Source organism: Pelecanus crispus, chromosome 20 (genome assembly GCF_030463565.1).
Source record: "Pelecanus crispus isolate bPelCri1 chromosome 20, bPelCri1.pri, whole genome shotgun sequence".
In the NCBI taxonomy this organism is placed as follows: Eukaryota; Metazoa; Chordata; class Aves; order Pelecaniformes; family Pelecanidae; genus Pelecanus; species Pelecanus crispus.
The window spans coordinates 579,521-602,971 of NC_134662.1; the positions used below are offsets into that span (position 1 = coordinate 579,521).

Here is a 23,451-nt window from a genome sequence, read left to right on the forward strand (position 1 = left end):
TGCGGTAGCAGCTGCGGAAGCCCATCAGGTCCGGGGCATGGGGCCAGTGCTGGCCAGGGGCCCTTAAGGAGGATGAGGACACCCCAGGGGCTGGGGGTGGGGATGGGGGCACTGTCCCCATGGCGATGGGGATGAGTGGTGAGGAACCCCAGGGCCTCTGTCCCTGGGGGGTGGCAGGGAGGGAAAAGGCTCCAGGGGAGCCCAAAAGGCACTGGGAGGGGACTGGGGGTCTCCAGGGAGCACCCAGAGGGGCATGGAGGGACATGGATGGGGGCATACCCAAAGAAGGCTGGGGGACACCCAAGAGGGAGACAGGGGACACCGAAAGGGGCCTGAGGGCTACCCAAAGGTGCATGGAGGCACATGGGAGGGGCATCTGAAGGGGCACACGGGCAGCACCCAAAAGGGCTGGGAGGGACACCCAGAGTGGACAGAGGCCTCAAAAGAATTTGGGGCACAGAGGGATGGGGGCAGGGCACCTCCAAACCCCATGAGTCTCAGCTACAACAGACACAGGGCACCATGAACCTACGGGTGATGGCCGTGAGAAGGCACCCAGGGTCAGAACAAGGGCCAAGAACCGCAAAACCCCACGGGTAATGGCCCAGACAGGCACAGGGCACACCAAACCCAGCGGATCAGGTCCAGAACAGGAGCAGGGCACCCCCAAGCCAAGTTGGTCCTGAAAAGAGAGGGGGCCAGAAAACCCCACAGCTCAAGGTTCAGGGGCAGGGACCCCCAAAATACCTCAGATCAGGGCCAGTATAGGGGCAGAGTACCCCCAAACCGCACTTGTAGTGGCCAAGATAGGGGTAGAGAACCCCAAACCTCGCAGGCCAGGGCCATGACAGGGACAAGGCAGCTTGACATCCCTGTGGGTCATGGCCAGGTCAGGGGCCCCAAACCCCACGGATCACAGCCAATACAGAGACCGGGCACCCCCAAAAGACTGTGGATCAGGGCCAGGACAGAGACAGGGAAACCCAAAAATCCATGGGTCAACCCCAAAACCTCATGGGTCAGGTCCAGGACAGGGACAGGGCACCCCCAAACTCTGTGGGTCAGGGCAGTGAAAGGGCAGGGCACCCCCAAAGACCATGAGTCACAGGGACGGTACAGGACAGGGGCAGGGTAGCCAAAATCCAGTGCATGAGGGCAGGACAAGCAAAGGTCACCTCCAAGCCCTGACCGTTTTGGCCAGGCCATGGGATGGGCACCCCCAAACATTGCTGATCAAGGCAAGGGCAGGGACAAGGCACCCTCAAATCCCCCGGGTCATGGTCAGCACAGGGGCAGGGCCTTCCCAAAACCCCACGTGTCAGGGCCAGGACAGAGGCATGGCACCACAAACCCCCTGGGTCAGGGCCAGGAAAGGGGCACAGCACTCCGAAAACTTGCAGGTTAGGGCCAAAACAGGGGCAGGGTACCCCCAAACGTCATGAGTCAGGGAAATGAAAGGGGCAAGGCACTCCCTACCCTACAGGTCTGGGCCAGGTCAGTGGCAGGACACCCCAAAACCCCATGGCTCAGCATCAGGAGACAGTCTGGGCACCCCATGAGTCACGGACCAGACAGGGACAGGGCACCCCAAACTCTGTGGATCACAGCCAATACAGGGGCTGGGCAGCCCCAGACTCTGCATGTCAGGACCAGAGCAGGGGTGGGCAGACACCCCCAGACACTGCAGTTCTATGCCAAGACAGGGCAAGGGCCACCACAAATCCTGCAGGTGATGGCCTAGAAAGGGGCAGTGCACCCTAAATTCCAGTGAGTCTCAGCAGCAGCAGGGAAAGGGCACCCCCAAGCCCCCCATGAAAGGGCCAGTACCAGGCCAGGGCACCCCAAAACCCCATGAGTCAGGGCCAGGACAGGGGCAGGGCACCTCCAGACCCCAAGGGTCTTGGCCAGCACAGGGGCAGGGCACCCTCAAACCCCACATGTCAGGGCCAGGATCAGGGTCAGGTCACCTGCAAACTCTGCAGGTCGTTCCCTGGACAGGGGAAGGGACAGGCACCCCCACGCCCCATGGGTGCCAGCCAGAGCAAGGAAGGGTGCCACCAACCCTTTTGGCGCCTTTGCAGGTGCTTTTGTTTTCACTTGCAGCTCAGTGTCTGAGACAGCAGAATCAAGCTCTTGACAGTCACAGGTTCTTGTTACATCACGTGTGGCTGAGTAGCAAATGATGCAGGGTCAGGCCTCTGGCTCATGCAGCTGCTTATGATGTCAGTGCTGGCTGAGGAGCAGCTTTGACAGGACCAGGTCCTCAATTTGTTGCATGTGCTTGTGATGTCACTCAAGGCTGGGTAGCTGATAAGGCAGGATGAGGCCCTGGATTGCGCAGATGCTTGTGATGTCATGTGTGGCTTAGTGGCCGATAGGGCAGAACCAAGCACCTCGCATCTGGAAGTACTTTAGAGTAGTCACTTGAGTCACATCAACTGCTATGGCAGGGTCAGGCCCCTGACGTGCAGGTGCTTTTGACGTCTGTGACTGTTCATTCAACTCCTGCTCCAACTTTGTCTAACACAGCTCATGCTAAGGCCTCACGGGTGCTGGCAGCAGCACCATTAGGGCAAAGCAGGAGCACCACGTAGGCAGGACAGGTAGCCAGAAAGAGCCAAAAGGGTGCATTGGGTTTGCATGGCAAGACTGTGGTAGCAAGGGGGCTACAGGGGTGGCTTCTGTGAGAAGATGCCAGAAGCTGCTCCCAGGTCCAACAGAGCCAATGCCAGCCAGCTCTAAGACAGACCCACCACTGGCCAAGGCTGAGCCAACCAGCGACGACGGTCATGCCTTTGTGATAAGATATTTAAGAAGGGGGGGAAAAAACTGCTGCGCAACAGCAGCCAGAGGGAGGAGTGAGAACACGTGAAAGAAACAACTCTGCAGACCCCAAGGTCAGTGAAGGAGGGGGAGGAGGCGCTCCAGGCGCGGAGCAGAGATTCCCCTGCAGCCCCTGGTACAGCCCATGGTGAGGCAGGCTGTCCCCCTGCACCCATGGAGGCCCACGGTGCAGCAGATATCCACCTGCAGCCCATGGAGGACCCCCTGCCGGGGCAGGGGGATGTGCCTGAAGGAGGCTGTGACCCCGTGAGAAGTCCACGCTGGAGCAGGCTCCTGGCAGGAGCTGTGGCCCCGTGGAGAGAGGAGCCCAGGCTGGAGCAGGTTTGCTGGCAGGGCTTGTGACCCCGCAGGGGACCCACACTGGAGCAGTCTGCTCCTGAAGGGCTGCACCCCATGGAAGGGACCCACGCTGGAGCAGTTCATGAAGAACTGCAGCTTGTGGGAAGGACCCACGTTGGAGAAGTTTGTGGAGAACTGTCTCCTGTAGGGGGGACCCCACGCTGGAGCAGGGGAAGACTGTGAGGAGTCCTCCCCTGCGGAGGAAGGAGTGGCAGAGACAACGCATGATGAACTGACCATTCCCCATCCCCCTGCACCACTCGGGGGAAGGAGCAGAGAAAATTGGGAATGAAGTTGAGCCTGGAAAGAAGGGAGGGGTTGGGGGAAGGTGTTTTAAGATTTGGTTTTATTTCTCATTACCCTACTCTAGTTTGATTGGCAATAAATTAATTTCCCTGAGTCGAGTCTGTCCAGCCCGTGATGGTAATTGCCGAGTAATCTCTCCCTGCCCTTACCTCAACCCATGAGCTTTTTGTAGTATTTTCTCTCCCCCATCACGCTGAGGAGGGGAGTGATAGAGCAGCTTTTGTGGGCACTTGGCAACCAGCTAGGGTCAACCCACCACAAAAGAAGTCACTGAATTCAGCGGATATGAGTGGAATGAAGAAGGTAAGGACCAAGGAGACAATTCCAAGAGAACATAGTAAATTCAGTAGGTGGCCAGCCCAGCAACAGTGAATCAAGAGACCACTGACCAGAATTAAGTGATTGCACTTGCGGTTGGACTTGGGAGTCGGATGATGGGTGGTACGGGTATAACTGAGAGGTGTGAACTGGGGTAGGGGTCCCTCTCTGGAGGCACCCAGCTCGAGCTGTAACCTAAGAACTAATAAAAGACTAATTGGAAACCTTCACTCAGGCTTTGTGTTCTCAGCAACATCCTAGGCTTGGACCCTGTCATGGTGGCCAGGCATGTGTAAATCCGTAACAGTACAGATGGAGAGAGAAACTGGAGAGTGAACAGGACAGAGAGGACTAAGAAATAAAAAGAGGGTCAGATCTGGGCAAAGAGACCGAGAAGGGGAAAAAAGCAGCAATGAGATGGAGGAAGAGGAAAAGAGGGCTGAGAAGCATGAAACAGGGAGAGAGAAGAAATAAAAGGTAGAGCCAGCTGGACAGGGTTGTAGAGCAAGAACCAATGTGATAGGCAGCAGGACAGCAAAATAAAGACAGAAAAGATGGGGACAGGAAGTAGGACAGAGGGAAAGAGAGGAAGAAAGGGACAGGGAGCAGGACATACAGCCCAGGGGCACAAAGGGGACCCCCAACACCACCCCAGTCCCCCACCATGCAGCCCAAGGCATACAACAGGGACATCCAACCTCTGCCAATTGAACATAGTGGTGCGCCGTGCTCGCTTGGCTGCTTACACTTCCAACCCTCCATGTCACTGTCACAATCGGCAGAGCCCTGCTCCGACACTGTAAACAGCTAGCGATTTCTCCCACAGCAAAGGTGCCAGCACGGAAAGCTCTTGCTCCTCCTTGACTTTCCTAGCCACCGCCTTCAGAGCGAAACACACAATGATGATCTGCACTTGCCTTGCCCCCAGGCACTTCGAATAGACGTTCTCCAGCTCATGCTCACTCTCGGCACAGCCCAGCTCCCAAAGTGCAAACGTCCAGCGATTTCTACCAAGAAATATGGCAACGTATATGGGGAGTGATGGTAGGCAAGGCAAGGGTGGATGCCCAGAATGTGTTTGGCTGTGAAAGCGCTGTCAAGGGAACGTGAGGATAAGCAACAGCTCTAAGGCTTAGCGCTATGGTGTGGGAGAACTTGGCGGATGATTGTACTTTGGGAGCTGGTCTGTGCCTGGCGTGAGAGTGAGCTTGAGAATGTGTATTGGGAATGCTTTTGAGGCAAGGCAAGGGCAGACGGCCAGAGTGTGCTTGGCTGTGAACGCGCTGTCAAGGGAAGGTGAGGACCAGCAACAGCTCTTAGCCCTCAGTCCTGTGGTGTACGAGAAATCGATGAAAATTTGCACTTTGGAGGTGGTCTGTGCCTGGAGTGAGAGTGCATTTGAGAATGTGTATTGGGATTGGTGGGAGGCAAGGCAAGGGCAGATGGCCAGAGTGTGTTTGGCTGTGAAAGCGCTTTCAAGGGAAGGTGAGGAATAGTAAAAGCTCTTTGCCCGCAGGCCTGTGGCGTAGGAGAATCGCTAAGAAATTTGCACTTTGGGAGGTGCTCTGTGCCTGGAGTGAGAGTGAGCTTGAGAATGTGTGTTGGGAGTGGTGGGACGCAAGGCAAAGGCAGATGGCCAGAGTGTGTTTGGCTGTGAAAGCGATTGCAAGGGAAGGTGAGGACCAGCAACAGCTCTTAGCCCTCAGGCCTGTGGGGTAGGAGAAATTGATGAAAATTTGCATTTTGGAGGTCGTCTAGGTAGAGAGTGTCCCAACTGTCACACCTCCTGCTGCTCTGGTCAGTGCCGCTCAACTGTCTAAACCTTCTCCTCTGACAATCAGCAGTCTGTTGGAAGAGAAGGTAAGTTTTATTTCAACATATGCACTGATTCTTGTATTTTCGTAGAGCTTATTTTCCAACTGTTTGCATTTGTTCACAAGGGCTTCCAGGATCCTATATGAAGACAGCCACCGTTAGCATGTCTTCTGGGCCTGTGATGGTGCATTCCCCCCCGCCCCCCCATTCCTCTTCTCAACGGCTTTACGATCTCAGGAATTCCAGGCCGCCGCTTTTGTGTAGCGAATTAGTCGGTTAAGTGCCCCTTAATTGTACCAGAAACTCCTACATGGCTGAAGCAGAGAGCGGCCCTGTCCTTATCAAAATCTTCTTATTTATGGCTAACGAGGGGAGCAAGAACAAACAGCTACCCCAGACATCCTTGGAACACGGTGGTATCATTGTTACTGGAATTCCAGCAACTACAGACCCAAATTGTGGCTCGGATGGCAATTTACTGGTGATTAAAGTCAATCATCTCACAATCCTATAAACAGCAGTCCTAAGTGAGGCCCTTTGAACTCTCCTGGACTGCTGTGGGCTGCACCAGCATCTCCCTCTGATCGAAACGCCTCTCAGAGTCAGCAAAACTAGCAGACTCTGAAAGTCTGCTGCAACCAGAATGCCATTGCCGAAGATTGACGATGGAGCCTGGGCTGAAATTCTTCACTCCTCGAGGCTCTACTCTCGCCCGTTGAGAAATGCCAAGGCATTAGACGTATTTCACTAAACTCGAGGGGAATTTTTAACAGGTATACCATTTTCATATATGCATTCATATTTGTGGTATGCATGCCTGAATCAACTTAAGTAGTCTGTAGATGTAGGTTTTCATTTCAAAAGGAGTCTTATACTGCTGCATTATTCTTATAGCATTACTCTCATAAAACATTGACCAAGTCTGAGACTAAGATTGGGCCCAGCCACACCTGGGCTCCTCTCTGAGAAGGAGTTTAGAAAGCAAGGGGGTCTGTTCTGAACCTCGTGACTCAACAGGAGGGTCCTCCTTATCCCTTACATACGTGATCCCTTTATGAATCATTCCAACTCAGTGTGATTTAATTTTCCTTTATGCACTTCCATGTAGTAATAGAGTGAACCTTGCCACCTTCGAATCTGTACCTAAGTCACTGTTTTGATCAATATTGTCTAATCACTTTATTAATCATTGATGATTGAGTGCTATTAAAAATATTATAATCAAATTCTGCGATTTGTTACAAGTAAATTCTAACTGTTACTAAATCAAACTGTGTAAAGTCACTCATTCATAGTAAATTGACATAATCAGCAGGATTCACAAACCTGTATTCCTGACAGGGCCCCCAGTTGATACTGATTGAGCAAATTGTTGGAAAAGTCAACGCTGTTATTTTATGACAAATTTGAATTTCTTCACTTCAGCCATCTCCAATAGCCAGGATGCTTTCTCTCAGTTGGAGAGAGAGGAGTCTGTTTTATCTATCATTGCAGCGTCAAGTGAGTCCTTCCTTTTGGTATGTATTTGTTATAGATAGAGTGGGAGGGTGCGTTTATAAAATCTATAATAAGATAAATCAAACCAAACCCCAGGATGCGTCCCACAGATTGTCTAAAATCTCACATTCAGTAAGCAAGAAAATAGCAAGTCAGGGACAAGAACAGGCCAAATACATCGTCATGAGGCAACAACACAGGAAGCATACGTGGAAGAAGTCAGAAGTAGTTTGAGAGAGGATTAGTTCCTATCTGCGCAGTACTTTCAAGATGAGCAGTGTATTAAGTGTTTTAAGTATTAACTGCGTCAAGGGGTGGCAGAGGAGCGGTGGGCAAGCATGGGCAGCCTCCATCCACAGTCACAAAGCTGAGTGTAAGGAGAGAACACTGAGGGAACTGCTGGGGCTGAGGATGTAGAAGGCAAGTATGAGGATCCAGAAATGAGTGTAGTCTCAAATGAACAGAAAGCAAGGAGAAAAACGCTTAAGTTGAGAACAAGAAGTGCTCGCCACCACGCTCCCGCTTCATTTGCTTTCCTCTTCAAAATGAGGGCGGAGCGTTACAAACAGTGACACGTGTTTTGGGGTTTCTTTAGAAGTTCAAATCAAGAAGGCCCGCACAGTGAATGTACCCAAAGGACTCAGGCCCCCAGCACTGCCAGCATCAACACCAGTCTTTGTGCCTGTGCCTCCCCCTCCCTTGTCTCCTCCAGCACCCATGCACTTCCTCTTCCATCGGGACCACCACCACCACAGCTTCCTCCTCAGTTTCCACCTGGTCAGCCTCCATCTGCTGGCTACACCGTCCCCCCTCCAGGATATCCCCCCATTCCTGCAAACAGGTCACCAGCCTGGGTACCAACAGCAGTACCGAGGGCTCACTCAAACACCATCCCAACAACACAAACACCTCCTTTATAGAGTCATAGAATCACTTACGTTGGAGAAGACCTTTAAGATCATCGAGTCCAACCATTAACCTAACACTGCCAAGTCCTCCACTAAACTGTGTCCACTTCAGAGGAGGGATGTGAGAGAAATTGTCTTCATTTCCCCTTTTGTTTATTTATCTCCTGTGGATACACGGAGAGATTTTGACCTGGACTGCAAACTGGTGGCTTTCGCTAGTATTTTGTTGACATTGTTGAATTTTTCTTAGCAATTAAAAGATCAGGCTTGTTTGTAAGGAAATCTTAAACTGGTGAAGGAATTTGAGAGGATGAATGATGCCAATGCACATACGCGGAATAATGTGCAATGGTTCTTTAAAAAATAATAAAAGAAAAACTTGTGAAGAAAAAACTCAGGGTAGCTGATGTTTTCTATCCCCCAAAATCACTTGGGCAGGAGTCTGAATGGGTCACTCTCTGTCATGCTGTCAGTATCTTTCCTAGAGTAATGGCATTGAGTGACATTCCTAGCGGCTGAGTTTAGAAGCTTTTAGATAGGATTTGTGTTGAAATGCAGTCACTGTCCTTGGTTAGAGCTAGAGGTAGGTGCCAAACATTGCTAGGACATCTGGGTAGAAGGGCTGATGAAATAGTGCTGTAGGTAGGATTGCAGTACAAGTATTTTGCATCCTGTACAACTTGCCAAATAAGGAGTGAAGTTAAATAGTCTCAGCTGGCATTTTAAAATTGAGCTTTACTGTCTTCAGGCTAAATCACGTTTTCTTGATGGTTTGTACTGCACGGGAGCTGTTAAGATTTGCTCTTTTTGCATCTTACTGCAACCAAAAGGATTTGCACTTCATGTAGTCATGGAGGAGTGAAAAATGTGCCCCTTCCCGTGCCAGTAGAGGCCAGCATGCACCACCTGAAACCAATCAACAGCTGTGGTAGTTCATGAGATAGGAGTGAGTGGAAGTAGACTTACCCTTCCTGGATGTTTCCACACGAGCAAAGCAGCAGCTGTTGTGTCTTGTAAGCAGAAACTCTTACATGTCATCAAGTTCTTCACTTTGCAGTAGCATCATGTCAGCAGCTGAAAGAAGCTTTGATGTAAGCACAAGGAGAGGAAAAGGAAACCCAAAGCAAACTTGGGAGGAAAAAAATTGGGGAGAATGATTGTTTTGAATTAACTTCATATTTTTGTGTGTGTTGTGTTTTTTTTAAGGTCCAAGTCTCCCTGTAGTGATGGTTATTACCGTTCAAGGTCAAGGTCACCCCCATACAGAAGATCCCATTCACGGCCAAGGTCTCCCGTATTTAGAGGCCATTCTACCACTAAACGGACTATGCCTCAAGGGGAAGGAGAAAGGCCATTTTAACAGACACATACAAGTTCCACCATATGATAGGGAAGCTCACTATGGCAGATCTGTTGACTTCAGAGATCCATTTGAAAAGGAAAGATACAGCGCATGGGAAAGGTACTGTAGAGAACGGTATGAAAAGTTTTACAAGGGCTGTGCTGTTGGCGCTCAAGCTCCACCTCCAGTAAAGAGAGAGAACTTTTCTCCAGATAGGTTTGGTCCACCTGGGACCAGACGAGACAATTGGCCATATGCTCGGGGACATAGGGAGCATTATCCTGGTGGGCAGAGCCACCAAAATTGTAATAGACCTGGAAATTACCCTGAAAAACCTTCTGCAAGAGAGAGCCATGGCATCAAAGATCCTACAAAATCCAAAGAGAAGGAGGTAGAAAATCCACTGGGAGATGGCAAAAAGAACAATCACAAAAACACCAGAAGAGAAGAAAATGGGGTGAGAATGAAGGATTTCCCAATTCTCCTAAGACAATATAATAAAACCAGCTAAAGCTTTCCAAGAGAAGGTGGGTGGGAGCATGAAAAATCTCCTCCAATGCAACCTCCTGTGAAAAAAGAGAAATATGAGTAGCCAAAGACAGAGAATGTTAAAATGCCTTCCTTTTAAAAGGCTGAGAATATTTTGATACTATCCTGTAAAGAGTAGTTCCCACTTTGGGAAGACAGAAGGGGAGTACCTTACCAGCCTTAACGTAATGTTGCAAATCTACTTATCTTCAAGAACACAAAGAAGCAGCACTTCAGAAACCATTTGCCATGTTTTATCCATTTTGTTAATTTTGTGTTGGAAAATGACACAGTTTTTGCATAACAATTTCATTTCCTGTAAGTTATGGACATTTCAGGGGGGTTTGCAACAGCCAAACTAGAAGTGTTTCTGGAACATGGACAGTCGCATGGCTGTTTTTCTCTTTGTTTACTAGCACGTGTATAAACACAAATCACATGTTCATAAAGTTAACATTCTTTTAGACTCATGTATGCTCTGGCATGTCTGTATTACGTTTCTAAAGTAGCATCTTACCATAAGCTAACATCAAATGAAGTCTAAAATCAAATGAAAAAAAAGGAAAAATCCTGGAGTGGGAGGGAAGACGTAGTGTTAGTTAGAACTAAATAAAGTAAATGAAAGACAAAGCAAAAACATTCTCTTCTTGTTTGCTCTGACTGTACCTGATTTTTGCAGTTTTACACATGGTTCTTATGCCTTTCCAGCATTCAGGTACAACACGATTTGACCGATAGCTAAGTAAACACACACACACGAGGCTACTGTTTTGCAAAGCAACTCTAATCATGTGGCGTTGTCATGCATCTGCTTCCTTGAGCGGGCCTTGCTGCAGTTCCTGGTCTCTGCTGCCAGGGCAGGGGAGGGTTTCCCAGAGGTGCGGGAGGGGCTGGGATGCTGGCATGATCTGGGCAGTGCAGCGGTGTCCTTTGTTCTTCGGGGTGGGGGCTGCCCTCCTCCTCCTTGCAGAGAGCTGGGGTCATGTGGCACGCTGGCTGAACCGTGGCTGTGCAGCATACAGTGTCAGCTTGACGTATCTTAAGAAAGGTCAGACAAGTTCATATTCCAAAGCCTATGTCATGGTTTAACCCCAGTTGGCAACTAAGCCGCATGCAGCCACTTGCTCACTCCCCCTGCCCCAGTGGGATGGGGGAAAGAATCGGAAGAGTAAGAGTGAGAAAACTCCTGGGCTGTGATAAGAACAGTTTAATTGAAATAAAATAAAGTAAAATAGTAGTAGTAATAATGGCAATATAATAGTAATAGTAATAATAATATACAAAGCAAGTGATTCACAATGCAATTGCTCACCACCCACTGACCGATGCCCAGCCCGTCCCCGAGCAGCGATCGCTGCCCCCCAGCCAACTCCCCCCACTTTCTATAATGAGCATGACGCCCTATGGTATGGAATAGCCCTCTGGCCAGTTTGGGTCAGCTCTCCTGGCTCTGCCCCCTCACAGCTTCTTCTGCACCTGGCAGAGCATGGGAAGCAGAAAAGTCCTTGACTGCCACAAACACTCCTGAGCAACAACTACAACATCAGTGTCCTATCAACACTATTCTCATGCTAAATCCAAACCACAGCACCACACCAGCTACTAGGGAGAAAATCAGCTCTGTCCCAGACAAAACGAAGACACCTAGTCAGGAGAAATGAGAGGTGCCGGGGCAGGAGGGACTGTGGGGCATGCAACGGCTGGGGCAAACCCCAGCTGGGCAGGGGCAAAAATAACTGCTCCAAGTGGGGCAGGGACAGGGGTGGAATGGCATGCCCCATGAGGGGCCAGGGGCACAAAGAGATGCCCTGAGCCGGACAGGGACAAAACCAAATGCCCCATACAGGACAGGGGCAAAACTAGCCACCCCAATTTGGGCAGGAGCACAAAAGGCCACCTGAGCATGGCCAGAGTACATCCAGGCACCCTGTGTGGGGAAGGGGCAAAATGAGCCTCTGCAAGCAGAAGAGGGGAAAAACCCAGCCGTCCTGAGAAGGACCTGATGAAAGCAAGCCCCCCGAGCAAGGCTGTAGGCAAACTGGATGCCTCAAGCAAAATATAGAAAGAGAAAAGCCTCCCCGAGTGGAGCAAGGGCAAAGCTAACTGCCCTGAGCTGAGCAGGAGCACAGCTAACTGCCCCAAGCAGGGCTGGCGAAAACCAGATGACACCAGTGGGGCAAAGGCCAAAGCAGCCAGGTCAAGTGGGGCAGGAATAACAACCAGCTGCCGTGTTGGGACGGGAGCAATGCTCACTGCCCTCCCAGCGAGTCAAGGAGTTAAACCTGATGCTAAAGAGCTGTCCACGAATATTTTTCAGAGCTGCAGGGTGAGAGAGCAGCCAGCTGGGGGCCTGGAGCCAGCCAAGGTCAACCCAGGGCAGCTGCTGAAGGGGTTTCTTCAGTAGTGCTACTTCAGATTCAGCCTGTGGCTGCATCTTGGGGGGCAGATGCAATTCATTGCAAAGGAACCTGTAAGAGCCCAGGTGCTTTGCTACACGAGTCTCATGGACAAAGTCCTGTACGTGAGAAGAGTGGAAAAGAAATCCTCAGCAACTGGAACGTGCCAGCCAAAGCTGTGAGCAGGCACGCTTACAGCCCTGGCCAGGTTTGCATTCATCTGGCTGGTGCGGCTCGGGGAAGAGATGGGAGCTCTGCGGTGGATGAACAGCCCTTCGCCAGCAGCGCATGGGGAAGGGCAGCGGCTGCCGGCTGCGGGAGGTGCCCAGGCCGTGGCAGCCACATGGCCTCCAGAGCAGCCGAAAGCCGGTCATTCCTGCATACAGGGTGGGCAAGCGTGGGCTGGAGAGCCAGACGGCTCTGGTGCTAACACTAGCAATGGGTAAGCAGCAGGTCCTCTTCAGAGAAGGTAACACGCAATGCAGTCTTTCCAAAGGGCCTGGGTAATTGCTGTCAATTGGAGTCCGGTGACAGGGACAGGACGGCCATCAGCCTGCAGCTCTGCAGCAGTTACAAGTACCACTGAAACACTGCTGATGGCAGATGCTCTTCCATGGGTTTAGTTTGGTGGTTTTTTAATCATTTTCTTGAGCTACAATTATTTCTTTGCGATCAGGTGACAGGACTGGCATCGACCTTCTCCTTCTGGAGCACATCCTGACATCCTTTGTCATCCCAAGCGTTCCCCTCTGTTCCCGAGAGGACCGATGGCTGCAATGGGGAATGACTCCTGTGAGTAACGGCTTCACCAGCAGCCTTGGACTTTGTGAATCCCCAACGGCAACGGATGTGGCTGGTGCTCCTTCCCTCAGTGTTGATGGGCTGACAACCTAGCATGAATTCTGGGGTGTTTCCTGGTAGCAGCCAGACTTACCCAGGTGTTTTCAATTAGACACAGGACAATGCATTTTATCACTCCTCTGCCACTCTGTACAAGACTTGGAAAGATGATATTGCTCGTAGAAAGATCTGACATCAGTAGGGTTACCTTCTGTGCTAGGTACTTGCTTGTTTTCATCAACTTACAATCAGGAAAAGGGAAGACTTGACCTGATAATCCAATGCAAGGCTCTAGAGGGAAAGGAAGATAGCCTGAGGCACAGAAAGCAGAGTGTGGGTTTGTTGGACTTTCAGCAAAGTAAGCAGGGGAACAGACTATTTTCCAAAATGGTTTCTTGACCAGTAATTGTCAGTGGCGGTGTTAGGCTTCCCCCAATGTTTCTGTGTTGGAGGTTAGAGCTGCTTTTCCTGGGAGCTTCTGTACAAACTCGACTTTTTAAATATGCGATTGTGCAACAGTATCAACTCATCTCTTTTCAAATACCATTTCCCTGCAGTCCTTGCCGAGGGAACAGCTCCAACACAAAGGGTCCTCTTTCCCCTGGAGAAGATTTGCATGGCCTGGCTGCAACGACAGAGAGCTGGAGTAGGACTCTACAACCTGGGCAATACGTGCTTCCTCAACTCCATCCTGCAGTGCCTGACGTACATGCCCCCTCTCACCAACTACCTGCTCTCTCGTGAGCACAGACAGTCATGTGAGGACTTTTAGGAACAGCTCCTTGTAAATCTGTTGGGCACCTCCCAAGGATTCTCACAATCTGGAATTTCATTTAGGAGAAAAGCAGCCCTTCTTTGTCAGCCCCCGAGTTGGTGTTCTTTGGACACTCAAGCCTAGAAGCCTCTTGTCTATCTAGGTGTGTTCATCTTCAGAAAGGCACCACTTTCTAGCCCCAGGTCTCAGACCCTAGTCCTGCAAGTTAAACCCTCTTTGCTTATTGCACAGAAAGCTTCTGTCCATTAAGCACCCCTCTGAAGAAAGCTTTCTGTGCACTAAAATGTCCTGGGCTTGTTGGGACATTGGCACTTTGGGAGGAGTGGAGACTGTCCTTATAATGTCATTAGGTTTCCCAGTGCTATGGCTATTTTGCTAACCTGAGAAGCTTGCTTCCCTCCCTCCGGCCCACCCTCTTCAGGTTGTCAGCAAGGCTTCTGCATGATGTGCATAATGGAAGCACACGTTAACAAGGTCCTGCATTCCTCAGCCAGTGCCATCCAGCCGAGGGCTGTTGTCAGTGTCCTCACACGTAAGTCATTTCAGGTGCTTTGACATGGTTCCTTCCCTTCTTGTAGGACAGAACTAGTAACTTCTTCTTTCTTAGGAATAGGAGAATGTTTTGAGCTTGGCGCACAGGAAGATGCCCATGAGTTTTTATGCTATACTGTTGATGCCATGCAGAGAGCTTGCCTGAGTGGAAGCATCCAGTAAGCACAAGCAAATTACCTTTTCAATGTTCCTGAGCCCTTTGGACTCCTTGATGTACTCCCACCAAGAAAACCCGGCGCCCACGGTTTTCAGACCAAGAAAACTCTTGGAAGAGATAACTCTCTGCCTTACCATTTGTTTCCAGCTTGGACAGCTCTTCTCAAGGAACTACCATCATCCAGCAAATATTTGGGGGCTCTCTAAGATCAAGAGGTACTTTTTAAAAATATTACTGTTCTTAGAATGATCTGTGGTGCTTTGTTTGTGGTAAACAGCTTCTAGTACGCAGCAGTATGTCCCATGTGTCTAAAGTGGTATGTGTTGGTTGGTGAAATGGGCAGAGTCAGTCTCCTTCCCAGCCTGATAAGCAAATACTTTGCCTTCCAGTAATGTGCTTGAGTTGCAAAGCCGTTTCCGACACCTACGAGGCATTCCTTGATATTCCTTTGGATATCAAGGTAAGATGTTTGGAAATTGTGGTGCAAAATGTTTCCAGGTCCCCACAGGGGCCTAGTTTATCTCCAGTAAACTCTGCTGACTTCAACCTGTGGGCTGTGACCTCACAAGAGCTTGGTGGTGGATGGGGAGGGAACTGGACTTGTGTGCTCCTTCTGGGGAAGCCCTGTAAATGGTCTCCCTGTGCTGGGTGCTGGGTGTCAGCTGAGCAAAGAGTAAGGATGGTACCTACAGCCATGATGACACTGTCATACCACTCTGCTTCGGACTCCCTCAATACATGTCTGATTGCTGGATGGATGGGGTCGATTGCTTGTGTTATTTTTGACCTGTACCATGGACAACTCTGGTACCACCCAGGGGTAGCTGCTTATTGGGACAATGCTGGTACTACACGGGTAGCTATTTCTTGGGATTTTGAGTCCAGGAGCTTAGTGCTCTCCTTTCTTTCTCATCCAGGCAGCCTCCTCTGTCACTGGAGCTCTGGAAGACTTTGTCAAACCTGAGCAGCTGGATGGTGAAAATGGCTACAAATGCAGCAAGTAAGAGTATTACTAATGACATCTTCCCAGCAGACACTGGGTTACGGGACTGCATGGCTGGGAGCACTAGTTCTGTCTTGACTTAATTGAGAAGCCCAGTCATGAGGCAGCTTGGGGTTTTTTTCTTTTTTTTTCTTCCCCATATGACTAATCCACCTGAACAACCTGGAACCTGGAAAATAATGCATTTGTTTCTAAGACAGGTAATTCCTCTCCCTTCTGCCTGAATATGTGGAAAGCTCTGATGAGAATTTGATTCCTGGCATAGAATTGTCTGCCCTGGAAGTGGTCAACCTTCCTAGCTATGAAGTTGCCCACTAAACTACCCCTATGGCCAGAAGGGAAAAGACACGTCCCGTGGGCAGTGGTGAGCTGAAGCAAGGAGGATCTCTGGACAGGGATTTGGCAACAGCAGCGTCTTCAAGAAAGCAATCAACAGTTTCATTTCCAAGGTTTTTTGGATGCTTGCGTCTCTGTCCAGGAGACCTCAGTCCTCGGGGCAGCAGCAGCCCCCACTGGCTCTCTGAATGCTGTCAAGCCTAGTTCTTGTCTTGTAGACTGCGGGCTGCTGCTCTCCAAAGGGAGCCAGCCGAGACCAAAGCTACCTTCACTGAGAGCGTGCGGACTTAAGGGGTGTGGAATGCAAACACGTGCATATGATGGTTGGGCAAAACAAGCCTTAACTCAGCCATCCATCGATGGGGGGCGGAGTAGGGAGAAGATAGGCTGAAACAGTTGGATCTGTGCTTGTTTCAAGGTGTGAACAGCTGGCCACTGCGTCCAAGAGCCTTACAATACATCGTTCGTCCAATGTCCTGACAGTGTGCCTGAAGAGATTTGATGCTTTTCTGGCAGAAAGATTAGCAAGGTATGTTTACAAGTGCACTGCAACTTTGTCTGCTTGGAAGGAGACCTTTCCTGAGGGAGAATCCTTTTTTGGAAGTTGTTCGTGTTTGCACGACAGCTATTGAGTGCAGCCATCTAAGGAAAATCAGTGCAATAGCTATGCCTTGCTCTTTCCCTTGTGGTAAGAGGAGAGTTCCAATGTGAAGATAAGCACCTACTGTGCTCGTAAAGAACTGGTTTGGCTGAGAATGGTTTTCTGCCACCTCAATGACGAAATGGCAACACCTGGTTTTGATGAACCCAGAAGATCTCTTTCTATACCTCTAGCCTGTGGTTGGTAACAAGGTTTTCTCAGGCTGCTTCCTAAAGACTCTCAGGATAATTTGTGAGTCTTCTTGGTGTCCCTTTAGGTTGTGCAGTACCCAGAATATTTGGACCTTGGCGCATACATGTCTCAGGCGGGTGGAGAACCACTCCTCTATTCCTTGTATGCCGTCCTGGTACATGAAGGTTCTGGCTGTCAGGCAGGACACTATTACTGCTTCGTGAAGGTAAAAGTCAGCTCTGTGATTTGCGTTGGTGTATTGTGTCCTGCAGTGGTGTTCTGTCTGTGGTTTTGTTTTAAAACCCCTGCAGTTCATCTGAAGAGAGCGTTGCCTTTCTTTGCAGGCCAGCAATGGATGGTGGTACAAGATGAATGATGCCTCTGTAGGTCTTTGTGACATCAAGACTGTTCTCTGCCAGTGTGCATATTTACTCTTCTATGCCAGGTAATAACAAGCGTGAAGGGGTGTTCAGAATACACTCCCGCTCCTGTTACTGCTCTTGTTGTTGTTGTTGTTCTCCTCCAGTGGGTTTTGCTTTCTGTCCTGGGAAAGAATGACTGTTTGTCTCATTCAGTTCTCTCTGTTCTGCAGTTCGCCTGCTCCTTTCTTCTCCCTCCTTGTCTGGCACTAAACTGTTGTGCTTGTGCAACTTGCTAGCTGTGTGCTCTCTGAGACTGACTAGCTGAGACAAGAGGTGAAAGGGAGGTCTGAGAGGGCACAAAGATGAGTTAGTGCTTGGAAAGGGACAGACATGGCTGGAAGACCATGATCTAATTTCCAGCTTCTAGTTCTGCTTCAGTCTTCGTGGTGTGCCATATCAAGTGCTGCCAGAAAATGATAGGATGAGACTGAAGCCACGAGGAGGCTGCAACAACAGCCCTAGACTAAGATCACCATTGTTTCTCCAGGCACCATGATTTGACCCCTGGAGCAGGCACTGAATGCCAAGAGACAAAGAGCATTTCCGTGGCAAAGCTGGGTCAGGTGCTGAAGAGTCCATTTTCTGGAGGCACCGTAGCACTGAGAAATCAAGAACATGGAGAAAACAGGCAGAAGATCCAAGGGAAGAGAAAAATGCAGGACTCTGCAGGAGCTCCCCCTCAGCATTGCAGCAGGAAGAGAGTGTGCTCTGACACCAAGCAGGGGAAGAAGCTGAACAGAAGCCAACCAGACTGTCTACCTCCCAGGTGGAGGCACGCTTGCCACGCAGAAACGCAGGAGCACACTCGCCATCAGCTGGTGCACGGCACTGGGAACCTGTGCAGCTCTTCCCACAGGGAGAAGAACAGCCCTGAGAATGGCAGAAGCTCAGGAGGGGAAACTGTGCACGGCTCAAGTGGCCACAGAGCAGACTCGCATTCTGCTTTGGTAGGTGAGCAGCAGCCAGGGAAATCCTCACTTGAACAGCGTGTGCTCCCACCGGTGCGAGTTCACCCAGAGCCTGCAGGCTCTTGCCAGGCAAATGAAAAACAAAGATGCAGAAAGAGGAAACTGTCCTGTGCAGAGGGAGGTGAAAGTGTGCCCGAAAGAAAGTGGCAAAAGACAGAAGTGAGCATTCTGGTGATCCAGAATCGAAAAAGAAATGCAAGAAAGTGAAGAAGAAAAAGAAATCCAAAGAGAACTCTGGAGGGGAGGACTCAGAAGTAAGCAACGTTTGCAGCACCACCAGCAAATGTTGCCTCACTCTTTGCCACGTGTTTCAGGTGCATGGCTTATGGACGTTAAGTGTTCAGTACTTGTGACTGAGCTTGCCATCACAACCTGCAATTTACCATCAAAGGCTGCAGACAAACATTCTCAAAAGAATGCTAACCATCAAACTTGACATTTACAATCAAAACAATAAAATTGCCATCATAACCAGACCCAGTCCTGAGTGGTGCTTCTGATTTCTGTAGAGTGTTTGACCATGCAAGAAAGAACAGAGGGGTTTGGGATTTTTTTTTGAAATTGTGTAACTCGAGACTTCCTTTATGAAAGCACCCTTGTGATCCAGAAGTGTGGAAGCTTTCTACACCTGCTGAGCATATTAAATTAGCATGTAGATTTCTCAGGGAAAAAAATGCCCAGGAACAAAGCATCTCCAGTGCTGCTCGATTAGAGGCTTAGGTCACCTGTGTGTGATTCACGTTGTCTTCTCCCAAGTGTGACATCTGGTGCAAGAGAGACAAGGAAATCAAGGCATTACAAGCATTGCCACTGACGGTCCCCACCAGCAGGGTCATCTTGTTAAGATGATGGGTTTCCACTCTTTTTACTCCTTGTTCTGGTGCAGAAGCTGGTTTCCTGGCAAACCTGGGCAGTGGAGTCTGAGTAAAAAAGACAACACTTCACCCTGAAGATGCTTCTGCAGTGTCCCACAAGAGCTGCAGTTCATACGCCTTCTGGCCTCTTTCCAAGCCTGTCGCAAGGCGTTCTAGATATGAAATTAGTTTCTGAGACAAAACCGAGGCGGAAATGCGTAGGCATTTATCCTCACACAAAGTATAAACCACCTAGCTCCCAAGCCTGCCATGACTCACTGCAAAAGGCATGAAGGTGCTTCTCCATCAGCATCGGCTTTCATCTCCAAATGCCAGCGCTTGGGACTACCGTGACCTCTAGAAATCGAATCCAGCGAGAGAGGCGTTGGGAATGGGGACGTGAGCAGGTACAGGGTCCAGGTGACCAGCCAAGCACAGGAAGGATCTCTCCTGGCAGCAGTCATCCTCAGGTGACCTGTGTAAAAGTCAGTTCTTTGCTGGCCTAGGAGAGAGGCAAGGACACCTTAGCCCAGAATTACCAAGGGAATTTGTTCTCTTTATCTAGCTATGTATATTGCACCTGCATAAAGCTGTTCTCTGTGCCTGCCCTATCATCTTCTCAGGCACATAGGACATCAAAAACCACCTTCACGAATCACACAGAAACTCCTGTCCTATCAGCTCCTCAGCCACCAGTAACATCACAAGCACCTGAAACAGCAACAGGCTGGTTCCGGCCATGAATGACATCACAGACACCTAAGTGGGCGATGCTGCATCTTTTCCCATCTCTCTGCTACTCAGTCACAAGTGATATCGCCAGCATCTGCACAAGTCATTTAAAAACTCCTGCCCTAGCAGTTGCTCGGCAGCAGGTGACATCACAATTACCTGCAGCAGAAGCCAGGTTCCTGCTCCTTCCGCAGCAGCTGCTCCGCCACCAGTGTCTTCCCAAGGACCTGCACAGGACGAGCATCCTCACTTTCCACATGCCCTCTTTTTCCCCTCCATCTCCAGCTTGTCTCCTGTCTCTCCGGGCTCTTCTCTGCCAGGCACTTTTCTCACTCACTCCATGACCTCCCAACGCCTTTCACTGTTACTGTGCTTCTGTGGCAGGTGTTACCTTGAAAGCACTGCCCTAGCCATGTCCCCTGCACCTATTTCTCTTCTCCCTCTGCTTTGCGCTCTGGCTGTTTGATGCGCTTTTTGACCTCAGAGGCCCTTTTGCCCTGGCTCCCTCCTGCTCTTCAACCCTGTCCCTGCAAGAGAACTGGCAAGCGGTCGCTGTCTCCTCCAGGGCATCTTACCTGCATCTCTCTGACCTGGACAGCTGCTGGGAACTGTCACCATCAGCCCCAGCTGTGCTTCTCGTGGAGAAGGCTTCTCCTTGAACAGGCTCAGCTCTGGGTGTGCTTGGTGTGGAACAGCGTTCCTGAAGGACAAGAGTAAAACTCAAAGTAACTCCTGGGCAACCTCCTGATGGGAAAGCTGATTTGAAGGCACCTCTCCCAGCTTGGCAGCAAGCCCCAAGGCTGCTCCAGGGGTGCTCCCTCTTCCCCAGCTCAGCCACAGGTCCCACATCTGCCGCTCTTGTTACCAACAGGCATTTGCTTGCCTATTTCTTTTCTTCTAGTTCATGCACAGGCACTGGGAAAAAAGGCAGCAGAAGCATGCGCTAGCTAAAACCCCTTTCTATTGTTAGCAGTAAAGGTGCTCTCAGCTGGGAGCATGAGGAGGTCACCGTGTTACATTTCTTGATTCCTTATGTGAAATCTTAAGACTATTCATATACTCATTTTTACAATTTACATAACCTATTGGCTTTGGCCATGATATTGTCTGTTACCATTCACTTTTGAGTATTTGTACACGTGAACCCTCTGTGCAAGGGCGCTTAATGCATATTTCTTAGCTGAGTTTACTCGATTTTGTTGCAACTTTGCTGCTTTCAGCCAGTTTGGTCTGGTTTCTAGCAGCAGCATACCCACTTGGGTAGGAGAGGTCATGGTCTCCTATCCAAGTGGACTCCTATCAATGGATAGATAATAATGGCCTATATATTTTAATCCCAGTTGGTCCTCAAAAACAGTTAATCAAATTCCTAATAGGCACCGGTGCACAAATTTCAATATTGACACAACAAGATGCTGAGAAGCTGAGTATATGACCTGGACAGCAAAGAGTTAAAATTACTGGCGTGAATGGAGCAAGTGCTGTTTGTTAAACTGCAAAGGTTAATTTATGGCTCCTGGGAGAAAAACACATGCTGTCTACCCATTTTGCAGTGAAAAATCATAATGGAAGTATTTTGGGCTTTGGTGTTTTGAATGGCCAAACCTGGCATCTCCCAGACGGTGGGATGTGGTGCTTTGGTTCAAATATTAATCCTAACCCTGATAAACATCAGGAGGCTACAGTGCGTTTACTCTGTGCAGCCCCTGCACTCCCTAATTCAGAAGTTACTAACGTACCACAATACCCAATTTCTGCTGCAGCATGAAATGGAATTTCTAAAGTCACAGGTGATTTAGGAAAACAACAAATTATCTCCAGAACCCACTCCCCACACAATTCACCAGTCTGGCCAGTCTGAAAGCTGGATGGGAGATGTCGTCTGACAATTGATTACAGGCATCTAAATGCCAACACAGCTCCACTAACGGCTGCAGTCCCCAATATTGCAACCTTAACAGCCACACTACGAGCAGCTGCACACCCATGGATGGCAGCGCTACATGTGAAAGATATGTTCTTTATGGGCCCCTTGCAGGAGGAGGAGAAAGACAGATTTGCTTTTACCTGGGAAGCTACACAATATACCTTTAACAGACTCCCACAGGGATACAAACACTCACCTACACTTGTTCATGCTGCGCTTGCTGAACTGTTGCAAACAGTCACACTTCCTCAGAACGTGAAACTATACCGATATATAGATGATATTCTAATGGGAGGACATTCCCCTGAGGAGGTAGGGGAAGCAGCAGCAGCAGCAGTATGACAAGCGCTACATAAAGCAGAAGTTGCAATCCCACCTGAGAAGTGTCAGAAACAAAGCAGAGAGGTCAAGTTTTTGGGTACTTGGTGGGTTGCAGTTAATGTGACAATCCCACCAGACACCCTAAATAAAATAGAACAGTCACAGATGCCCCAATCTAGGAAAGAATTACAACAGTTTACGGGTACTTTAGGATACTGGAGAAAACACATACCTGGAGTTTCTGTCATTGCTCGCCCACTTTACTCACTCTTAGGAAAGGGAACACCAACAGAAAACATTTGGTTTACTGATGCCTCAGCAAAAGGAGTAAATGGGAAATGGCAAGATAAGGCTGCTGCATTACAAATTACCACCAGCAAACAAGTAATAGAAGAAGGTGAAGGCAATGCACAAGTAGGAGAATGAAGGGCAGTTGTTCCAGCAGCACAAAACAAAGCAAAGGTGATATATGTAGATGCCTGTGCTGTGTGGGCTGGTGCCACACAATGGTTCTGTCAAGGGGAATCCCTGCTCCTCTGAGTCTGTGGACAAAGAACCATAGAACGGCCATGGTCTCAAGCTCGTTTTAAGTATACCGGGAGTATGGGCACACACCCTAGTAAGGGAAATTTAAACCTTTCTATCACGGTCATGCACGGAACTGAGGTATACTTGGAAAACGAATGGAGCTGGGACAAAGATGAAGCTGATGGTAAAGTTCCTCAACTTTGGGGAACGACAGGGAAAGAAATTAAAATAGGATGCCAGATGACCAATGGGTCTGCTCATGAGAAGGCATCTCAGATTTCTGTGTACAACATCACATCAGACCCAACAGCAAAAGATCGGAAACTTTGTTCCTGTGAAAGATTGGAATCTTGGTACAATTTTACCTTAGTACAACCTGTTCTCGTAGTCTGCCTCTGGGCTCGCCATAGCATGGGACTATCCTTTACATTTAAAATAGACATTACTGACTCTAGTACAATAACATCTGCCCCAATTGTAAAGCGCAAGAAAACCCTGTCCCCACAAATTTCTGCAACTGGACCATATGCGATCAAAAATACTGGACAAATATTAGTTAACCCATCATGGTCCCTCAAATGAGTGGAACTGTCAGTGCAGGTTAACATCTCTACAATTAAACATACCTGCTCACCATTCCTAACTATGTCTTATACTGGATGGTTAGCAGGGTTACATGGACAAACTCTCAACTCCCCAAAGTGAGCAAAGAGAGATGTAACCGGTGTCACAGGGACAGGATTGGGAGTCCTGAATAGTATAGACGCTGAAATACTCATAAATACATTAAGCGCAACAACAAGTGATTTGAACAAATTAGAACACCCCTTACGGTCTTCTCTATCAGCATTGGGAACTAGTCAATGGCTTAGAGATGTCATATTTCCTGAGCGGGAAAGCATCAATGTAAA

General features: G+C 49.3%; 1 protein-coding gene across 1 annotated transcript; it reads left to right on the top strand.

Moving 5' to 3' along the window:
- Positions 1-12,581: 12,581 nt before the first annotated feature.
- LOC142595479 (ubiquitin carboxyl-terminal hydrolase 42-like) lies at positions 12,582-17,420 on the top strand. Its single transcript, XM_075723829.1, has 11 exons — positions 12,582-12,762; positions 13,691-13,891; positions 14,330-14,428; positions 14,522-14,618; positions 14,765-14,832; positions 15,007-15,077; positions 15,535-15,617; positions 16,175-16,235; positions 16,874-17,014; positions 17,133-17,233; positions 17,381-17,420. The coding sequence occupies exons 1-11, from the start codon at positions 12,582-12,584 to the stop codon at positions 17,418-17,420; spliced, it is 1,143 nt and encodes a 380-aa protein (XP_075579944.1).
- The last annotated feature ends 6,031 nt before the right edge of the window (positions 17,421-23,451 follow it).